Source organism: Daktulosphaira vitifoliae, unplaced genomic scaffold (genome assembly GCF_025091365.1).
Source record: "Daktulosphaira vitifoliae isolate Bord-2020 unplaced genomic scaffold, ASM2509136v1 Scaffold_2, whole genome shotgun sequence".
NCBI classification, from domain to species: Eukaryota; Metazoa; Arthropoda; class Insecta; order Hemiptera; family Phylloxeridae; genus Daktulosphaira; species Daktulosphaira vitifoliae.
The window spans coordinates 15,964,732-15,983,462 of NW_026099573.1; the positions used below are offsets into that span (position 1 = coordinate 15,964,732).

General features: G+C 24.3%; 4 protein-coding genes across 9 annotated transcripts in view; 2 read left to right on the top strand and 2 right to left on the bottom strand.

Annotated features, from left to right (window-relative positions):
- Positions 1–548: 548 nt before the first annotated feature.
- Positions 549–5,487, bottom strand: LOC126899642 (sorting and assembly machinery component 50 homolog A-like). 2 transcript variants are annotated; one of them, XM_050674688.1, is made up of 10 exons: positions 5,274–5,487; positions 4,440–4,502; positions 4,229–4,330; positions 2,896–3,012; positions 2,620–2,831; positions 2,461–2,566; positions 2,048–2,323; positions 1,826–1,987; positions 1,082–1,202; positions 549–1,008 (listed from the first exon to the last, which is right to left on the bottom strand). In XM_050674688.1, exons 1-10 carry the CDS (start codon positions 5,292–5,294, stop codon positions 821–823), a joined length of 1,368 nt encoding a protein of 455 aa, XP_050530645.1. In that variant the 5' UTR covers positions 5,295–5,487; the 3' UTR covers positions 549–820. The 2 variants fall into 2 exon arrangements, with proteins under 2 accessions (XP_050530645.1, XP_050530646.1); XM_050674689.1 differs by lacking the exons at positions 4,440–4,502; positions 5,274–5,487 and having other exon boundaries at positions 550–1,008; positions 4,201–4,330.
- A 1,172-nt stretch (positions 5,488–6,659) lies between these two features.
- LOC126899645 (F-actin-capping protein subunit alpha) lies at positions 6,660–9,293 on the top strand. Of its 3 annotated transcripts, none has more exons than XM_050674696.1 (8): positions 6,660–7,074; positions 7,352–7,415; positions 7,961–8,012; positions 8,145–8,316; positions 8,382–8,560; positions 8,620–8,773; positions 8,879–9,140; positions 9,205–9,293. In XM_050674696.1, exons 1-7 carry the CDS (start codon positions 7,033–7,035, stop codon positions 9,080–9,082), a joined length of 867 nt encoding a protein of 288 aa, XP_050530653.1. In that variant the 5' UTR covers positions 6,660–7,032; the 3' UTR covers positions 9,083–9,140; positions 9,205–9,293. The 3 variants fall into 3 exon arrangements, with proteins under 3 accessions (XP_050530653.1, XP_050530651.1, XP_050530652.1); XM_050674694.1 differs by having other exon boundaries at positions 6,661–7,074; positions 9,193–9,293; XM_050674695.1 differs by having other exon boundaries at positions 6,661–7,074; positions 9,198–9,293.
- A 1,268-nt stretch (positions 9,294–10,561) lies between these two features.
- The window catches only part of LOC126899639 (glycine receptor subunit alpha-4-like), a 12,901-nt gene continuing 4,731 nt past the window's right edge, over positions 10,562–18,731 (bottom strand). For both annotated transcript variants that reach the window (XM_050674685.1, XM_050674684.1), the window contains 7 exons: positions 18,312–18,498; positions 18,026–18,252; positions 17,881–17,963; positions 17,668–17,802; positions 12,380–12,556; positions 12,076–12,278; positions 10,562–11,300 (listed from right to left, as the gene is read on the bottom strand). In XM_050674685.1, coding sequence (XP_050530642.1) covers positions 11,121–11,300; positions 12,076–12,278; positions 12,380–12,556; positions 17,668–17,802; positions 17,881–17,963; positions 18,026–18,252; positions 18,312–18,498 — 1,192 coding nt within the window. In that variant the 3' untranslated portion in view covers positions 10,562–11,120. The remainder of the gene's footprint in view (positions 11,301–12,075; positions 12,279–12,379; positions 12,557–17,667; positions 17,803–17,880; positions 17,964–18,025; positions 18,253–18,311; positions 18,499–18,731) is intronic.
- On the top strand, positions 15,243–16,464 carry LOC126899649 (uncharacterized). Of its 2 annotated transcripts, none has more exons than XR_007702660.1 (2): positions 15,243–16,004; positions 16,068–16,464. XR_007702660.1 is itself a non-coding variant. In XM_050674702.1 (2 exons), exons 1-2 carry the CDS (start codon positions 15,536–15,538, stop codon positions 16,372–16,374), a joined length of 531 nt encoding a protein of 176 aa, XP_050530659.1. In that variant the 5' UTR covers positions 15,243–15,535; the 3' UTR covers positions 16,375–16,464. The 2 variants fall into 2 exon arrangements, 1 of the variants encoding a protein (XP_050530659.1); XM_050674702.1 differs by having other exon boundaries at positions 16,313–16,464.

Consider the following 18,731-nt stretch of genomic DNA (forward strand, 5'->3'; position numbering starts at 1 on the left):
AATAGAAATTGATTTAATTTAGAAAATGATAGATCAATAACAATTTTTGAATGAGTATATTGAAAGTTATACATATTTTAAAAACTAGACTGAGGAAGAGTCAAGGTTATGCACAATTTATAATATTAAAAATTTCTTTTAATATTATATATAAATATATATTTTAATATTAACACTTCTTCTCCCACCAATGTATAAAAAAAGTTAATAACTTCCAAAGTAATGGTCGAAAAATTGTTAACGACCTGTCCTTTTCTTAATTAAAACAATTGTTGTTATTTTATAAACTGTTGATAATAAAAAAATTAAGTTTATTATAACTTGTAAGGGATGATGCTAAATAATAATTAATAGCTAGTTAATCAAAAAATATATGTAACTAAACAAAATCAATATTTTGTTTGTTTTGTGAGTAATTGAGTGGGATATGATAAATTGTACATGTTATAAATATAATAAACTAGAAATATTATTTAAATAGAATAAATAAATAATTTATTATTTTATAATTTAATATTTACACTTAATAAGTTATAAATAGTTTTTTTTCTGATAGAATTTTTTTATACATGTAAAAATATAATATAACAAATAACAATATCTTTATAATCAGTTAAAAGAAAAACTAATTTTTTGTTTAATTGTTTTACTAAAAAAAATATAGATTATTATTACACCAAAAGAAATTAAGAATACAAAACAAAAATTGGTTTTAACAAAATAAAATAATACTGATATCTCCAACATGCTAAAAACAATGGCACATTAAAATAAAAATGTTAAGTTATTATTTGATTCAGGTATCTCATTGTTTATCATTTTATATAAAATGAACACCAACCCCAAATTGGAAACCATTTACTGTTCTGTCTCCTTTGATGTACTGTAGAGGGTTACAAAAATTGAATTCAAATCTAGCTGAGTTACCTATTCGAGCAACTATTCCAACACCTGCAGCTAACCTAAACTCCTTGAACAAATTGCTCATAGAACTTTTAGCATCGTTTCCTGGAAAATAAGAAAAGGAAAAAAGTATAATTTTTAGTATTTACTCATGGAAGTATCATTTTATTATATTTACCTATGAATGATATATTTCCAGCATTACAAAATAAGTGTAGTCTGAATACATCATTTATTCTACTATTTTCCATACCCAAAAGTGGTTTTATGTAAATATGAATAGCTGATACCCAATAACTCTATTTTGGTTATTAAAATAAATGTTAGTACATAAATTTAATGTACTTAATAGTATACATAAAATTATGTTTTAAGGAATTTTTTTATGTAGTTTATTTATTAGAAAGATCAGACTTGTGTACAAAAAATACTTGAAAATATACATGTAAATTATAAAAAAAATACTTAAAAAATTTGTTAAAATAATATTTAAATTTTGATTATATATTTGACAAACAATATAAATTATGAACCTATAGTATAACTATATTAATGTAATAAAATAAAAACCCCACCATAAATCTAACTCAACCACATAATCCTACTCTTGAAAGTTTTTGATAAGTTAAAATAATTTGTTAGTTATTTAATCAAAACTTTCACATAAAAAATTGTCGAGAAAAAAGATTTAAAAAGAAAATGTTTAAGATTACTAAAAATGCATTTATATAATATGTGGTTTTTAGTAGCTTTTACTAAAATATGCAAAAAAAAAATATTTCAATTTACACATTATGGAATGCTGACACTTTTAATAAAATTTAATTTAGTTAGGTTAATAAAGAATATGAATTTGAATGAAAAACAAGGCTTCATTTTTAAGGAAGATAAATACCAAACAAATATACTACAATTAATTTACCGTAACACCAGCAATGGAATTATTACTCAAACTACCAATTCCACGGGATTGAAAGCCACGTAGAGTCATAGGACCACCAAGGAAAAATTTGTCCATAAGGTTAGGCTTCTTGAAAGTTCCTAAGTCTGTCATAAAACCTCCACCAAATGACCCTTGGAATACCTAGGATAATGAACACAAAACTATTCACTTAAATAAATATATTAATAAACTTTTACTCACAACATCATTAGTTATTTTTGAAAAAAATTGTCCAATAAAATAATTTCTCAGAAATGAAATATCTCCACCAAAACCAGCAACTTCCATAACCATTTGACAAAACACTCCATTATTTGGTAATACTTTTGAATCTCTTGTATCTAAAGTAGTTAAATGTTTGATCGATGACTTTAAGGATAGTCCTGATTCCTCTCGTAACTTAAAAGGACTTTCTTTAGACAGCATATTAATATCACGAATAATTGCTTCATATTGTAAGTTTTGACTAAAATGATTCTATTAAAAAAATATTTTTGAAATTTAATATTCTTAACATTTTTTGTTATTTATTTAAAATAAGTGTAGAAATTATACTTAAAAAAACCAATGTCACAATTATCTAAAATGATAAGTACATCATAATTTTTTTTTACCTTAACAGGTGCTAAAAAACAAACATCAAAGAGAGTTCCCCACTCATTAAAAATACCATGCACAGAATTCCAATGGGATATTTTCTTATAAACTTGACCGGAAATGCTAAATTTCAGACATATTAGTATTACCAATATTTTAATAATTTAAAATTATACCATGATGTTATATTTCCAGGAACGAATTTGAAAACACAACCATTAAAACTTTGTGTACCACTATTGCCAAGTGATGTTTCTAGTTTGAAATGTTCAGCATGCCCTGTTAAGTTATTTAAAATGAAGCCAAATTTAACTAGACCTTCATTATCACTAGTTTCTACATGATGAATACCAGATAGTAATTTAAGCTCTTGAGTTCTGAAAGTTACCTAAATGATATAATTTATTAATTGTACAACAAATTAAAATATGATTTAACAAATCAACTAATACCTTGTAACCATTCAGAGTAGATTTTGGCCCTTCACTTACATCTATATCTATAGTAACATTTTCAAAACATCTTAAGTTCATCAAATTTTTTCGTACTATTTCTGCATTTCCTAGAACCTTATTTCAAAATAATATTTACTATACATAAGACATAAGAAATTTTTAAAATATTTTAATAATAAGGTAACTAGTTACTAAACAACCCTTAAGTGATCATCATTATTAACATTTTAAATTTCAACTCTCTAGTATTTGAGTAATTTTGTTAATTTATAATGCATAATGATACCATACTGTGATTCCCTTAAATTACACAGCTCATAAAAAAAATTTAGTGACAAGTTGCTAAACAGAATATGTTTACTTTATGTTTTTGGGGTCGCTGAATCCGAATCTGAGGTTTATTTGACGCCATCACGTCATGGTTTTTCATAACTTCAAAAAATGTGCTTAAGAACTAAGTTATTCATTAGAAAGTAAGAACCAAGTAAATACTCAACTAAATCAACAAGGCAATTTCTTACTAATAGTACTGCTCTTTCCTAGTATAGTATTAACATTAAAGTATTGTATGGTATATTACTATATTATGCCAAAAGTACTCTCAACGTCAGGTCAGTCTAAATGATGTTAGGATTTTTACAGGTTAAGGCTCTGTGCACAGTAGATTTGGGTTATAAATTTTCCTGTCTTACTTTCTAATGAATACCTTGGTTCTTAAGCACATTTTTTGAAGTTATGAAAAACCATGACGTGATGACGTTAAACAAACCTCAGATTCGGATTTAGCGACCCCAAAAACATAAAGTAAACATTGTCTGTTTACTTTTCATTTTCAATTTTTTTTTGCGAAACTGTTAATTATCAACCTATTAGAACTGTTTCGAGATCTAGACCATAAGTATACAGTGGTCTAGTGGTAAAATTTGTCTTAATGATAGATTCTAATCTTGTACTGTGCCTTTTTTTTCACATGATTACTAGTACATTTTTACTGACTTGCCATCAAACTCTGACAGCTCTATCAATGACTTTAATAGCAAAATTTAAAATACTTATTTTGACATTTAAATTTGCTATGAACAATTAATACCCTGTTCAATTACAAATCTTTCTTGATTTTTTGAAATTAAATTCAATTTACTAGGTAATTTTTAATTGGTATTGCTTTAAGTATTAAAATATAAGAGTAGATAAAATTATTAATTGTATATACAGGTATTAGAATTTAATTTGTATTAGAAATCTGTTGAATAATTTTGAAGTTTAATAAATTCTTAGTTATTCAATAATTTAACAAGTTACCTTATCAATTTTTTTTACTATTTCTTACATTGCAAAATGTTTTAGATGTAAACATCAGTTTTATTGATGGTTCAAGGATTGAATTTTTTGATTTTCTTAATCCTTCTATATAAACTTGATCAACTCTCGCCTAAAAATTAATTTATTTTACTAATATTTAAAGTTACATGTAAAATATTTGCTGAACATTCGAAATATAAAATAATCAAAAATTAAAAAACAAGTAAATAAAGTTTTACTTTCTGATTTTCCAACATTTTAAGCTCTTGAAGGGATAATTTTGAATTAACATTATGCTCTACCTAAAAAACAATACTTATATTATTATTATTATTCAGTAATGGGTCAAAACATGTTCATATAGAATAATTTATATGAATATATTCATTTTAAATAAAACATTCACAAACAAATTTTAGAAATTGAACTTTAATATGAACATGTTTTTATTTTTTTTTAACATTTATTGTTATTAGTTTTAATTAGTATGAATTTGAAAATTTTTGGTTTGTTATTGCAAAGTTCATTTGTTTAATTAATATTATTTAATTTTATATAAAAATAATTACTTAGAATTAAAAATCAATATTGATTTTTACACTTAAAAATTATACGAAAAACTTATGATATTAAACTAGAGAATGAGTTTATATATATTTATTCATTTTGTTAAGGTATTTTAAATAGATCATCGTTCAGTACAAATATGTATTATTAGGCTTGAAAACATAGCAATGTGATATAACTTAGGTTGGATTAGAGGATTAGGGGATATATTTCTCCTAAAACAAAAAATATTCCAAGTTACTGTGTATTCCAAAAAAAAAAAAAAAACTGCAAACTTAGGTCCTTTTAAAATAGTTAAAATAAAATTTATAAATCCACTTTTTAATTATAACATTAAGTAAAAAAAATGTTTCAATAGACTCTAAGAGATTTTAAAGACAAGATATAATGTATAAAAATCTTGTATTCGTTACATCTGAATTATTTTAAATTTTCTAAAAATATATTATTTACATACAATTTAAAAATTGTACCACCAAAACCTTACTAAAAAAAATATTACTCACTTTCCCTAAAAAAATACCCATAAATAATTAGTAATTTTTGTATAAATTATATTTTAAAGGAAAAATAATAATTTTCCGACTACAATTTATAAAGTATAATACTATAAACAAATTTAAGTAAGTATTAAAACAATTACGAATTTTAAATTAGAATAAAACATTTTAAGCTTAATGACAAATGAAATAATTAGACAGGTCAAATTTAAAAAAAAAAAATAGGTCAATGATAACGATTAAGAGTTATTGTTCAATTGATAATATAAGAATGTTAAACTTATTTCTTATCAAAATTTATATAAAATTGTACAAGAGTTTAAAAAATTGGCGTTTGATTTTACTGAAATGGTTATTCAGATTTTATTTTATTCATTTGGTTAATTTTCAAAATCTTATACCCATCCACTCTATTTAATCAACTATTACATTGACAAAATTTAGTTTCATAAGAAGGTAGAATAAACTATTAATAAAATTCATTTGCTCTTTCCACTTTTTTTAAAATAGATATCTACCCTATAAACAGTTACTGCACATCAAATCATTTTTTATGTCACTCAAAATGTTATTAACAGCAGATAAAACATTAGATTTTTTTATTATTTTTATATTTAGAATATGTCATGGTTAAAAATATTCATAATAGATTTTTTTTGAAATGATAATTGTTTTAAGAATCGTTTTAATTATCTTAATAAAAAATAATGTATTTATTTAACAACTCTCAACTAAACTTTTACTAAAAATTTCAATTGTGCATTTTAAAATTTTGAAACAATTTCTGTCTGTCTATATATATTAAATATATTTAATTTCATGGCACTAGTATATGTCATCATTTTATAATCGCAATTGTATTATAACTTCTATCGTCTCAAATTACTCAACATTGAACGAAACTATAGGCATAGATCTATATTAAAATAGATAAATATCTAACCAAAAATATTATTAAAGAATTTAATTCTATAAAAATATCTCCGATTATATGTTATTCTATATATATATACAAGTTAAGTTATTTTAGTAATGAATAAAAGGAGCGGTACAAAGTTAATAATTTTCCTCATCATAATATACGTGTATTTTTAATTATATTTGTGATTATAATTATTACATATTGTTTTGTTTATTAACAGAATGTAATATTCCTTTATAAAAACAAATGGAATTTGTGAAAATATAATGCTAATCATAGTTCAGTCAGAAAAAGACGAATATTTTTTCTTCCATAGCAATTTTCCTCCATAGAAATCGACATCGGTCGTCACCCCACCACCAGTTGGAAATCTGTAAAATAAGTTATGAAAATTGATAACAGGGCGGCTGTGCGTGCGTGTCCTTTTCATAACCTCTTAATCTCGAATAAAAATTAAATTCCTTAGCTTAGTAAAAAAAAATAATAATAATAACAATTAACTGTGATTCATTCTTATTGTCGCCGATTTCACGCAATCGTATTTTATGTATTTTTGTGTATATTAATACTTATATAAAGTTAATATTGTTGGTTTTCCGTTTGGTATATGCTAAATTAACATAATTCAAATATTTTAAATAATAATTATTTTGATGTATCTATTATTTTGGTGTCGCGACTTAATTTTACAAATTTAAATTCCTATTTACATCAAAATATTTTCTTGAGTTAAATAAAAAACTTAACGTGAAACTTTGTTTTAATACTTTGGTCATTTTGACTATAAATAAATATCAAAATATTTTAAAATATCTTTTTTAATAATCCTTTGAAATAATTATTATGGCTATGGAAGGAGAAGAAGTTATTTCAGATCAAGAAAAGGTGAGATTTTCCAATAATTTATCATTTGTATCTTAATTACTATTGAATTACATTAGTGTGAATTTGAAATATGGAATTATACCTTGAGATAATTCAATAAAAAATGAACTCTATTTTCATTTTAGAAATATCTAATTAAACCAAATTTGAACTAACATCACTTATATCTATTGAAGTATTAATTAAATTCAGTTAAACATCAAGATATATATTTGACTTTGAGTTACAATATCAGTGGGGATTTACATATTTTTTTTTATATTTCTGTTGTTTTTAGGTCAGAATTGTTTCTGATTTCATATTGCATTCACCACCTGGAGAATTTAATGAAGTCTTCAACGGTAAATATAATTTTTTGTTTAATTGACATTATGTAAGTCTATTTTTATTAATGTATGAAGTTGACACTAGACTGCTGTACATAAGTTTTATTAATTTGAATTTACTTAAAACATCATTTTCAGTAACAAAAATATCAATTAAAAGAATATTACATATTGTAATTAAATTTATAATTGTACATTATAGGATTTACTACTACTCATTATGCATGGAGAATTCCTGAATGAAAGAAAATCATAAAATAGTATAATGTGTTTTTAGGTATTTTATAATATCACTATACAAATTCATATCAATCAACTCCCCTAATTATCATCAGATTTATTTAATGAATTTTATTTTTACATTATATTTTATGATTTATGAAGTTATATAATACTATGCATTTTGTAGAATATTAACTTTTAAGTTGTTCATTTATTAGATAAAATAAATTTCACTATTATATTTTAAATATTTTTTATAATTTTATTAAAGGTTTACCTGATTCACTTATATACTAAAATAATTGATATTATTTAATAATATGTATGTTTTATTTAAGATGTTCGGGGATTGGTAAACAATGATGCCTTACTCAAGGAAGGAACTGGATGGTATGTTAGCATACAAATATTTTTTCTTAAAAAATAAAAATAATTTTTCCATATCAATTTTTAAAAACTTTAAATTTTTAAATTTTTATTTAATCTTTTGAGATTTCTTTTAAGTTTATACTTGACTTTTAGGGCATTTGCATTGTACAATAAAGAACAAACATTGCCTGTTCTAATTGAAAATAGTGAACACCCAGTATTAATTACACAGTTCAATGATCTTGGATCCAATAAGTTTTTTGATCCTAGATCTAAACAATCATTTAAGTTTGACCATTTAAGAAAAGAAGCTTCTAATTATGAAGTAGATATAATTTTAAAACAGTTAAGATTATTCAATAATACGTAATACTGTTAAATTATATTTAGAGTTGGGAACCTGAAACAGAAATAGAAGCTTGGAGATCAGCTTTTGAAACTGAATTTACTAACTATACTTCTCTACATTACAAACATGGAACATGCAGTGTATTTGCAAAAAAAGAAAGTGCTTTAACTGTGATAACTGCTTGTATTGAAGATCATGAATTTCAAGCTAAGAATTTTTGGTAAGTAATTTTCAATTTATTCTGTTATTGGAATTCACACAATTCTCTGTGATTTTTAGGAACGGTCGTTGGAGGTCTCAGTGGACAATTACTATTGGCCAAAATAATAACATTGAAGTTCTTGGATTTCTACGCATTCATGTTCACTATTATGAAAACGGTAATGTTCAGTTAGTTGCATCAAAAGAAGTTAAAGAATCAGTACCTTTAACGGTAATAAATGAAATTTCTACTTCAAATTATTATTATAATAAATGATATAAAACTGTTAATAGTAATTTTGACTTATTTTATATTTTTGTTTTTATACTTATTCAGACTGAGGAGCTAACTGTTAAAGAGATCTTGAAGTTAGCTGCTGATGCTGAAAATGAATATCAAATAGCTATCACTGAAAACTATCAGACAATGTCTGAGACAACATTTAAAGCACTTCGACGCCAGCTACCAGTAACAAGAACAAAAATTGATTGGAACAAAATAGTATCATATAGCATTGCTAAAGAATTCAAAACTCAATGACCAATCAAAAATCAGTCTTTTTTTTTTTTTTGAGTTCATTATATATAAGACTTAATTGGTTAGTATAAATCAAAAAAATAAAAATATTTTTAATTAAATTTATTTTTTAGTTAAGTTTTTAGGAAACAATCTACTATGAAAAAACTTGTTCAGATGGTTTCTCAAATTTGTTCTGTAAATTATAAGAGAAGATATTTTTAATTTAATTTAATTTTTGTATTTTTTATTTTCATTAATACATATTTATTTATTTATTTTAAACAAGCATTTTCTTTTTTATTGATAAAATATAAAAAATTGTTAAAATAAACTAACAAACTAGCCAATAAAACAATCATTTGAAATTTGTGCTGTATTAATGGCTATATACTCTAACCTATTGGCGATATTACTAAAAAATAATAATGATATAAAACTGCCATGATTTCCTTTTTTTATTGTATTGAGTTGAGAAACTTGAAATTTCTAGAAAATTTTGGTAATATCTTCACATAATTAGCAATTTACATTTTATTATAAGTTTGTATGCAATAATAGAAGAAGAAAAAACTTGATGTTTATCTAAATTTATTTTTAAATTAATGAATATTTGTTCCTAAATAAATATAATTAAGGCATTTAAATAAAGCTCAACTCATTAAAAATAACTACTTGAAATTTTGATAAATTTGATATTTGTTATCCAACCCACTTCAGCTAACACTCGATGCTTTTGTTAATGTTACCCTATTATAAGTATTAATTTTTTTTTGCACATATATTTAGTATGTTAATTATTATTATAAAAAAAAATTAAAAATTGAACTTGTTAACTTTGAAATATGTATTGTAAATTTATTGACAAAAATTTATGTGTATTGTATACATGAATTTCATATGTTGTTGACTGTTTTTCATGAAAAAACAATATTAATATGTTATGGCCTTTAATGATATATGAGATTAGATAATTCTTACCATTATAACACATGTTTTTTTAAATGTGTACAGATTTATATTTGTATAGTAAAAGATTTTAAATAAATAATTAAAAACAATGTTTTTTTGTTAAACAATTACACATTATTTATGTATATAATAACAATATTAAAACTTATTTAATCAGAGCTAGAACTTGCAATGTACATTTGTAATGAATTAATTAAAATAAATTCTTAAATTATTTAACTGTAAAATAAAGTAATTTGGTTGAGGGTTGTACGATTTAAAATTTAAGTTAAAATGTTACTGTGAAATTCCTTTTACACGCAATGTTTTCTTTAAAATTGTAATAATTATATCTTTTACTGCCATATTTTTGTCTTCCGCCAATAACAATACTTTATATACATTATTAATGTGCAATAGATAAGAGATCAGTTTTGTTTACATAATATTCCTGTTTTCCCTTTTAACTGACAGACTATTTGTTCAAATTAAGTTTTTATCCAATTATTACAAAGTTATTTTAAATCACTCTAGCCTTTTCAAATATATGCATTATTTATTTTATTAATTACTTATTTTTTTTTTTAACTCTATTTATTATTTATTTACATTTAGCTTTAACAAAATTATGTAATTTACAGGATAGAAGATTACAATATTTAACTATTGTTTACTCATTTATAAAATTATTATGTTGATGAAAAATACAAAAAAAAAAAATAAATAAATGAGAATATTAAGTTGTTTTATTGACATTAAAATTATTTTTTCCATCTCATTGATATGTTTAGTTAGGTAGGATATGAGTGCTGTTATGTTTCAGTCCAGAGGTGAATATTTTGAACCCCCAAATTAAACTTTAAATTTCTTTAAGCTATACTTTAACCCTCTCGGATTGAATAATTGACTGCGTGAAATACAGTCGATACTGAATTGTGCCACTGATAAACAGAAATAGTAACCACTAATTATTTAATTAATAAAGTAATCAGATTGACAAATAGTTTAACGCGAGTTATATAAACAAATAAGTTTTTTTTTCAAATATTATCTAATTATATAAAATTTCATCGAATCTAATAAAGAAAAGGGAATTTAATTACATAATATTTTATAGAAATGATGTCCAGTAGGCGACATTTAAAATAAAAAAAGAAAAGGGAAAAAAGAATCGAGAAAACTTATCAATATATAAGGCAATAGCACGGCCGTTGCAAAAAGTAGGATATTGAGGAGTAGCAGCTACAGTTGGTATGTTTCGAATAGGGCTTCGATTTTTAGGATCCAATTCCTAAAACAATAATATAATGTTTCTTTAACATAGACATGTAATATTTATATATATCTAGTTGTTTATTTGTTAATTATAAACAATTAATAACAAAAACATGTTCAGAGTGCAATATATGTGTACTGTTAAATTTTTTCTTATAAAATCAATTTTACATTAAATTTTAATTATATTAGATGTTCGAGCCAGGCAACAAGGGGTGATGGAAACAAATTGATTCTTATCAGCCGTTTCCACCACCAATCTGGGTAAACGGCCGGCGGTAATTGTAACATTAAATATCATAACAGTTTTATTATGTATTTAGTCCTGAAGTTTTGTTTTATTTACCTTGTACAATAAAAATGTGAATGTTTTTTTAAAAATAAAATGTTTTCTTTTTAAATTATTGTTATCAGAGAAGATTATTTATAATGTACAAATTATCAACAATTTTATTAATAGCATAAAATTTAAATTTACAAACTTCTAATTATTATAAATATATTTTAAAGAAATATGTATTAGTGACTTCACATTGTTTTCTAACTAAGGGGAAAAGACACAGTGAATATTAGTTGTTCACCTATGTTTATTTAAAATAAACACTTACACTCAAATAACCTTATCGTACTATAAAATGAATTTAACAACTGATAAATTTAATGACTAAAACCTATTATAAAACATAAATGTAATCAAGATATAAATTGCAGTCAACTTATGGGTTTTTGCACTTTGTCACTTTGACTACGCTACTGATATACACCAATTTATTAAAAAATATTGAAATAACCTTAAATTCGTCTCCGCTGCGGATGTCCTCCTCAGAGTAGCCTTTCATGACTTTAGTAGCTACTGGTCCCATGTAGTTATTGACAACCGCAAACTCCATTAAAGATAGAAACACAAACACGGAACACGACGACATCCAGATATCAATAGCTTTTACGTAAGAAACAGGAGGTAAGGATTGTTGTGATTGAGTATTTTGAGTAGCTGAATATTAAATTCAATATTTTATTAAAATATTTGCAATAAGTATAATTTAGTAAATTGTTCAAATAGCACACAAAATAATTTGGAAAGACTTGTCTTACCAAGAGTTAAAAGTGACGTCACGCCCAACGTGACTCTAGCTGGTATCGCTTCCGGTTTGATCCAAAAAGATATCCATGACATGACTACAATTAGTGCTGATGGAATGTAAGTGTGAAATAAGTGGTACCCTAGACGTCTCCGCAAGTTAAAAACAACTGCTAAACAAGTGAAATTCCCTGTAAATTTTAAAAAGTAAGTCATTATTTTCCCTTTATTAAAAATTTAAAATAAGTTCACGTCAAGAGATTTGAGGAAGTCCTTCATAGAGTTGCCAAATCCGTGTTTTGTCAAATCTGTCAGTACTTGTTTGAGACAAGTATTGACATTATATATTAAATTAAAATCTAAAATTTAACATTAAACTTAAGAGACTAAGATTTACAACCTCTCAAATTTGAAATCATTGGATAAATGTAATGCTCCTATAAAGGAAAATGAGGCAAATTTTTTTTGAAGGAGGCTATTATGTTTTCATAAGAGTGTAGCGTGGAGGTTCGTTCTTCCACATACTTGTATTCGTTTCTCTTTTTATATAATTAATAATAATATATTATGCTTCAATAAATTTATTAAAATGACAATTAAATTAATAACTACTTTTTATTATAATTTAACATTATATATAAAAAAAATTAAACACTTAAAATCTCTAAATTTTGAAATATAAATAGAAACTAGTGAATAAGTAAACTATCGTACTAGTTTATCCACAAGAAAAACTAGTGAAAAAATAAATTACAACAGTTTTAGTTGTATACAATTTTAGCTTCGATAAAAAGCTGAGAGGGTATTAATTTTTCTTATGATGTGTGTTTTTTTTTTTTTTTAGCTTCGATGCAAATCTTTGGTTTTACTATGATGTTTTTTTTTTTTGTGTCTGTTACCACTTTTTCTCAGCTCTCCGATCTCAAGACTGATCTCTTTTAACGATACATCAAAAGATCACAAATCGTATCTAGTCGAAGACATTACCGTCAAAAATTGAAACGATTTCCCTCGTTCCCCATAAATGGAGGAAACCTCCAAAAAAATACAAATTTAAAAATCGCTAATTTTTAAATTTTTTTTTACTTAAAACTGCCATAACTTTTTTAATAATGACCAAATCATTATATATATATTTTTATAAATCTGATCCTTTACTTTCCCACAGTGGGGGATTTAAAATGACAACTTTTTCACAAAAAATTTACTTTTACACTTAACTTTTGAAAGAGTTTCGGAGAGTCTGACACTTTTATATATATCTTAAATTAAAGCTTATGTAATGTATTTTATTATAGAAAATAAATATTTCGGACTTTATTTTGTCTTCAAGGTGAAAATGGCTACTGAATGCTATTTTTGTGTGAAAATTCTCGATTTTATTTTTTACATTTTTAACATTATAATGCTATAACTTATTGAAAAATGTATGAATCAACACAATTTTTTTATGAGAAATAATATTTATATATCTTTTTCATTCGATATACTTTATCTTAATCAGGATATAAATTAAGAAATAGCAGATCATGTAGCTTTTGGAATAATCCACCATTTTTTTAAAATTAAATATTATCTAAAAATTTGCATCGAAGCGTTTTTTATGATAGTGACATCACTGTCAGATGTCATTATACTTGACCCAACTATGCCACGTCATCACTGAATAAAAATAAGTTTGACTTCTTTTTTATTTACTATGTATTAAAAACTATAGGTCTATGATATTATCAAGAGTACGACCATCAATAGTAAAATAAGAACAATGTTACTAAGTACATAGTATAAAAATATTATATATGACAATATACACTGAAATAATTCTCTTGACTTAATTATTACAAATATAAATTTTTCCAAATAACATTAAAAATAGCACGTTATTTCATTTAAGTTACTTATTAATAGTAATTTCGTAACTATTGCCTTACACTAAAATCAATAGTGATAACTTTAATAGTAAATAATGAGAACTTTAACCTTGTTAAACCAAAAATTGAAGTTAATATGCTATGTTTCAATGGATGTTTATAATGTTGTCTTTGTTATATTTTTAATAGTTATTGTTTAAAATTAATAGTTCTATTCAATTTTAAATACGATGTGAATGTCAGAAGATATTAATTTTACTTTGATACAAATCGTATTTAGTTGAAGATATAGTCCTTGAAAAATAATATAAATTCCCTCGTTCCCTGTTAATGATAGTCAGTAAATCTGACGAAAATTATTTCTTTAAAATATTAAAGATAAAAAATAAGTGTCAGTATTTCCGAAACACTTTCAAAAATTAAGTTGAAATAGTTCTAGTTTCTGTACACGTGTTTAAAGTTTTGACCCCTTGTATTTATAAAAAAAATATGTCGGATAAATGGTGTGTTTATAAAGTATTTAAAAAAAAATGTTATTGAACCATATATTTTTCAAAAAGTTATAGAAATATAAAATCGTGAATTTTAACACAAAAGTAGCATATTTTTTAATACGATAGCAATTTTTAATCTGCGAAATGAAAAAATGAAACTAGCGCAACTGTTAATTACAAAATTTGTTAATGTAACAAAATTTTTTTCAATAATATTAAAAAATATTACAATCATGTGTTTGAATAATACTAAATTAAAGATATTTAAACGAATTTATTATTATATGACAAATATTTCATCATAAATGTTTATTTTATTATTCATAAATGTAGAACTGAATAAAAATGGGTGTTTTCAGCTTCGTTAAATTATATTTTTACAACACTATTCATTTTAATTATTTTCAAAATGTTTTCTGTAAAACTAGTAATTTTATTATTTTTTGTGATTTTATATACAAAAGTAGAATCTAAATTAATAAAAAAATCAAATCATTTAGATAAGATATTAACATATTCAGGATGGAAAAATTTGAATGACGTGTATTTTATAAGATATCACAGTAATATATATTATCTTCATAATTTGATTAAAAAACCTGCCATTCACTATAGACGGTATCAAATAGTACGAGCATTATCTATACATCTGGGATGTACATACGGAAAAGTTTTAAAAAGTCTATCTATAATAATTGACAACATTAAAAAAATTTGTGAAAAAAAATTTATAGAAAACGACATAATAAATGGATGCATTTGCACCGAAAAACTCATATATATAATATCAAAGTTATTTGTTCCAATGGTAACATTGATGAAAGGTGCCATGGACGCTTTAGATTTATTACAAGACAAACCATTGGTTACTTGTGATAGAATTTACTACACATTAGGTATTTTATTAGGGAAAATAGAAGATATTCTTGACAAATTTTTAGAACGATCTTTATCGCGTAATGATTTATATACATATTTTTCGACATTAGATATAGTAGATATTTTACTGAAAACAAAAATAAGTAATGTAATTAATAAAGCTAATATCCATTGTGAATTTGTACCTTATGATACGAATTATTTATGGAATGAGTGGCATCAAGAATATAAAAACATTATTAACCAAGGCATAAAATTAGTATTCATCAAATTCGTAACCAGAAAAGTTGAAGATTATATCAGAAGTGTAATTATAGAAAAGTATTTTCAACTGGGATTCAAATTTGATCCAATCACTGAAGAAACATTTGTAATAAATGAGAAAATTCAACTAGGTATTTAAAAATATTTATGAAAATGTATAAATTCGATGTCTTATAATTTTTTTTATTATACAGGGACGTGGTGTTGCGCGGTGGTGACACTAGTTGTTGTCAAAACTCTAGTGTAAAACCGCGCCTACCGCCGTAGGTGAACGGATGGGTGACCATACGTGCGCTTTTACGGTGGCGAAAAAGCTCCATGTTCCCAGTGCAGAAGGGTACGGGAAACCTCTGCACTTAAATTTCACCAGGATATACCAATCCAATTGGTATTAAACAACCTAACGGTAGTAAAAAAATAATTTTTTTTATGAATTTAGATTTGAAATTTAAAGCAACAGATGGAGTGGTTCTAATGCCAATACAAATAGAAAATCATTAAATGTTGTAATACAATTATTTTATCCTACATTTATATATTATAATTAATCAAAATTTATATAATAGTTCAGCAAATGTTTAAATATATAAATACGGCTTTATTTTTAATTTCTATAAATAAATTGTTTAATTATAAAATATTCTTAAATATGACATATAAAATAATAAAATTAAATATTAAACAATTTTTCAAACGATTCTAGATAACTTGTTTCATAGAAATACTTATTACATTTATACAACAAAATATAAAAAAGTTTGGCTTAAATTAAATTAATATTTTTAATATTTATTGAAACAGGTTGAAAGATTACTTAAAAATCCATAATTAAGACTGACAGTTTTATTAACGAATAAAATTTGAGTTTTGAAGTAGTTACATTTATTTTAGTTCATAAGGCTACCACTGTGTTAAATGAAAAATATTATATTAAAAATGAGACTATGCAACTTTTAATTACATAATGTAAGAATGTTTTTTTCAGTAATAGTAAAAATGTTGGGTCGCGGGACAGTGGGCATGTAGCATAATTGGGTATAGTATAGATGATTTATTAGTGTAAAATATGAATAAATATTTATTAAAGCAATTAAATATAGTATGAAATTGATATTTAATAATTTAACATTGTAATTTTTTACAAAAATCGTATTTTTAATTATCAACTTTGATGTCCGTTTTCATCATGAAAACAAAATAAAGTCCTCAATTTTTTTTTTCATTTTAAAGTATATTACATAAGCTTTTATTTAAGATGTACATAAAAGTGTCAGTATTTCTGAAATACTTTTAAAAATTAAACTGAAAAAGTTCTAGTTTCTCTATGCATTTTAAAGTTTTGAACCCTCTGTATAAAGGAAAATAGTTCAATTTAAATCAAAAGTATGTCAAATGAAATATATTAATAGTATTTCTTATAACAAATTTGTAGCAATCCATACATTTTTCAAAAGTTATAGAAATAAAATTATATTATATAAAAGTTACAAATGTAAAATATGAAATCGAGAATTTAACACAGAAATAGCATAAGGCTATTTCATCACGAAGACCAGTTTAGAGGCCTAAATTTTTTTTCAAATTAAAATACATTACATAAGCTTTAATTTAAGATATATTTAAAAGTGTTAGTATTTCCGAAACATTTTCAAAAGTTAAGTAATGAGTGACTTTAATTTCATATAATTTTAATTTTCTAACAATAGTTGTTACAAAAAAATTCTTTCTTTATAAGTGCCTTCAATACTAGTTGGACCTACTTCTGTACAACAAAACTATAGTTTATACATATACCTGTTGAGTATTCTATTGTGCAATCTGTTGTGTAGTTGTTAGATATGTCTAATTGTGGTAATTCTATTTCTGGATTTACTACCAAGGGATCTGTCATATTCCATATAAAAACCAAATCGTGAGTTGTATGAGATACTAAATAAAAAACAATGTTTAGAGTAATTGTAAATATTAAAAATAAATTAAAAATGGCTTATTATTATTAATACTCACAGCTTTCGATCATCATCGAACATATTTGAGTGTCGTGTGGATACGATTCAAATTTCATAGCACATGATAGAACTAGAGTTAACCTGTTAATATATTTAATAACTAATGTCTGACATGACCCAATATTTTATTTATAAAGACTTACTTGGACATGTACAATAATGTTTTATCATGGTATAACCAAAGATAGTGATTTGGTATACTCATTTCGTGGAAAGTAACTTTTTTGGCATTTTTAAAAAAGCAGTCAGGGCGCCATATCTTGTGCAACCAATCAACATCCAGTATACGATACTCTTCGCTCATATTTTCTGGCATTCTTAGTCGTTGATCCCGCCAACTTTGTGCCAAGAATATATCAGCTACGTACGTCTAAAAACAATAAATGTTTTGCAATAGAAGTAAAGTAGTAAGTCAAATTTCTACACTACCATGGATTCCTCATTTATGGAGTCTAGTGATAAAACAGTCACGTGGAAATACACGATGGTTGGTTGACCTTGAACTTTGGGTGCTCGATTTTTGTCGTAATTTTTTGGATTTATGGGCAGAATATCGTTGAGCGACAGGCTAGTTTCTAATGCCCTATTGTCTGTTTCGACCACTTCCTTGTGATCACTAAAAACAAATAGTGCAGTAAAATTTATTTCAGTAAAAATAAAATCACTCAATAAAACAATTTTTGAACACATTGATAAAATAAGGCTTAAAGGAAGATTTAAAATACTTTTGGAACTAACTATTTCCATTAGTGCACTTAAAATTGTTTAGACAGGATATTGCAATATTTTTTTAGACAGTGACTACCCCGTTGTTCAATCTACAAATACGACACTTTCATGTATAAAAAC

Coding starts and splice junctions, on each gene's coding strand:
- LOC126899645 (XM_050674696.1), top strand. CDS start 7,033: ATGGCTATGGAAGGAGAAGAAGTTATTTCAGATCAAGAAAAG. Junction 8,013..8,144: donor CTCAAGGAAGGAACTGGATG/GTATGTTAGCAT, acceptor CTTGACTTTTAG/GGCATTTGCATTGTACAATA. Junction 8,774..8,878: donor AAGAATCAGTACCTTTAACG/GTAATAAATGAA, acceptor ATACTTATTCAG/ACTGAGGAGCTAACTGTTAA.
- LOC126899642 (XM_050674688.1), bottom strand. CDS start 5,294: ATGGGTATTTTTTTAGGGAAA. Junction 3,013..4,228: donor CATCTAAAACATTTTGCAAT/GTAAGAAATAGT, acceptor TTTTGAAATAAG/GTTCTAGGAAATGCAGAAAT. Junction 2,567..2,619: donor CCTGGAAATATAACATCATG/GTATAATTTTAA, acceptor TCTGAAATTTAG/CATTTCCGGTCAAGTTTATA.
- LOC126899649 (XM_050674702.1), top strand. CDS start 15,536: ATGGTAACATTGATGAAAGGTGCCATGGACGCTTTAGATTTATTACAA. Junction 16,005..16,312: donor AAATGAGAAAATTCAACTAG/GTATTTAAAAAT, acceptor TTATGAATTTAG/ATTTGAAATTTAAAGCAACA.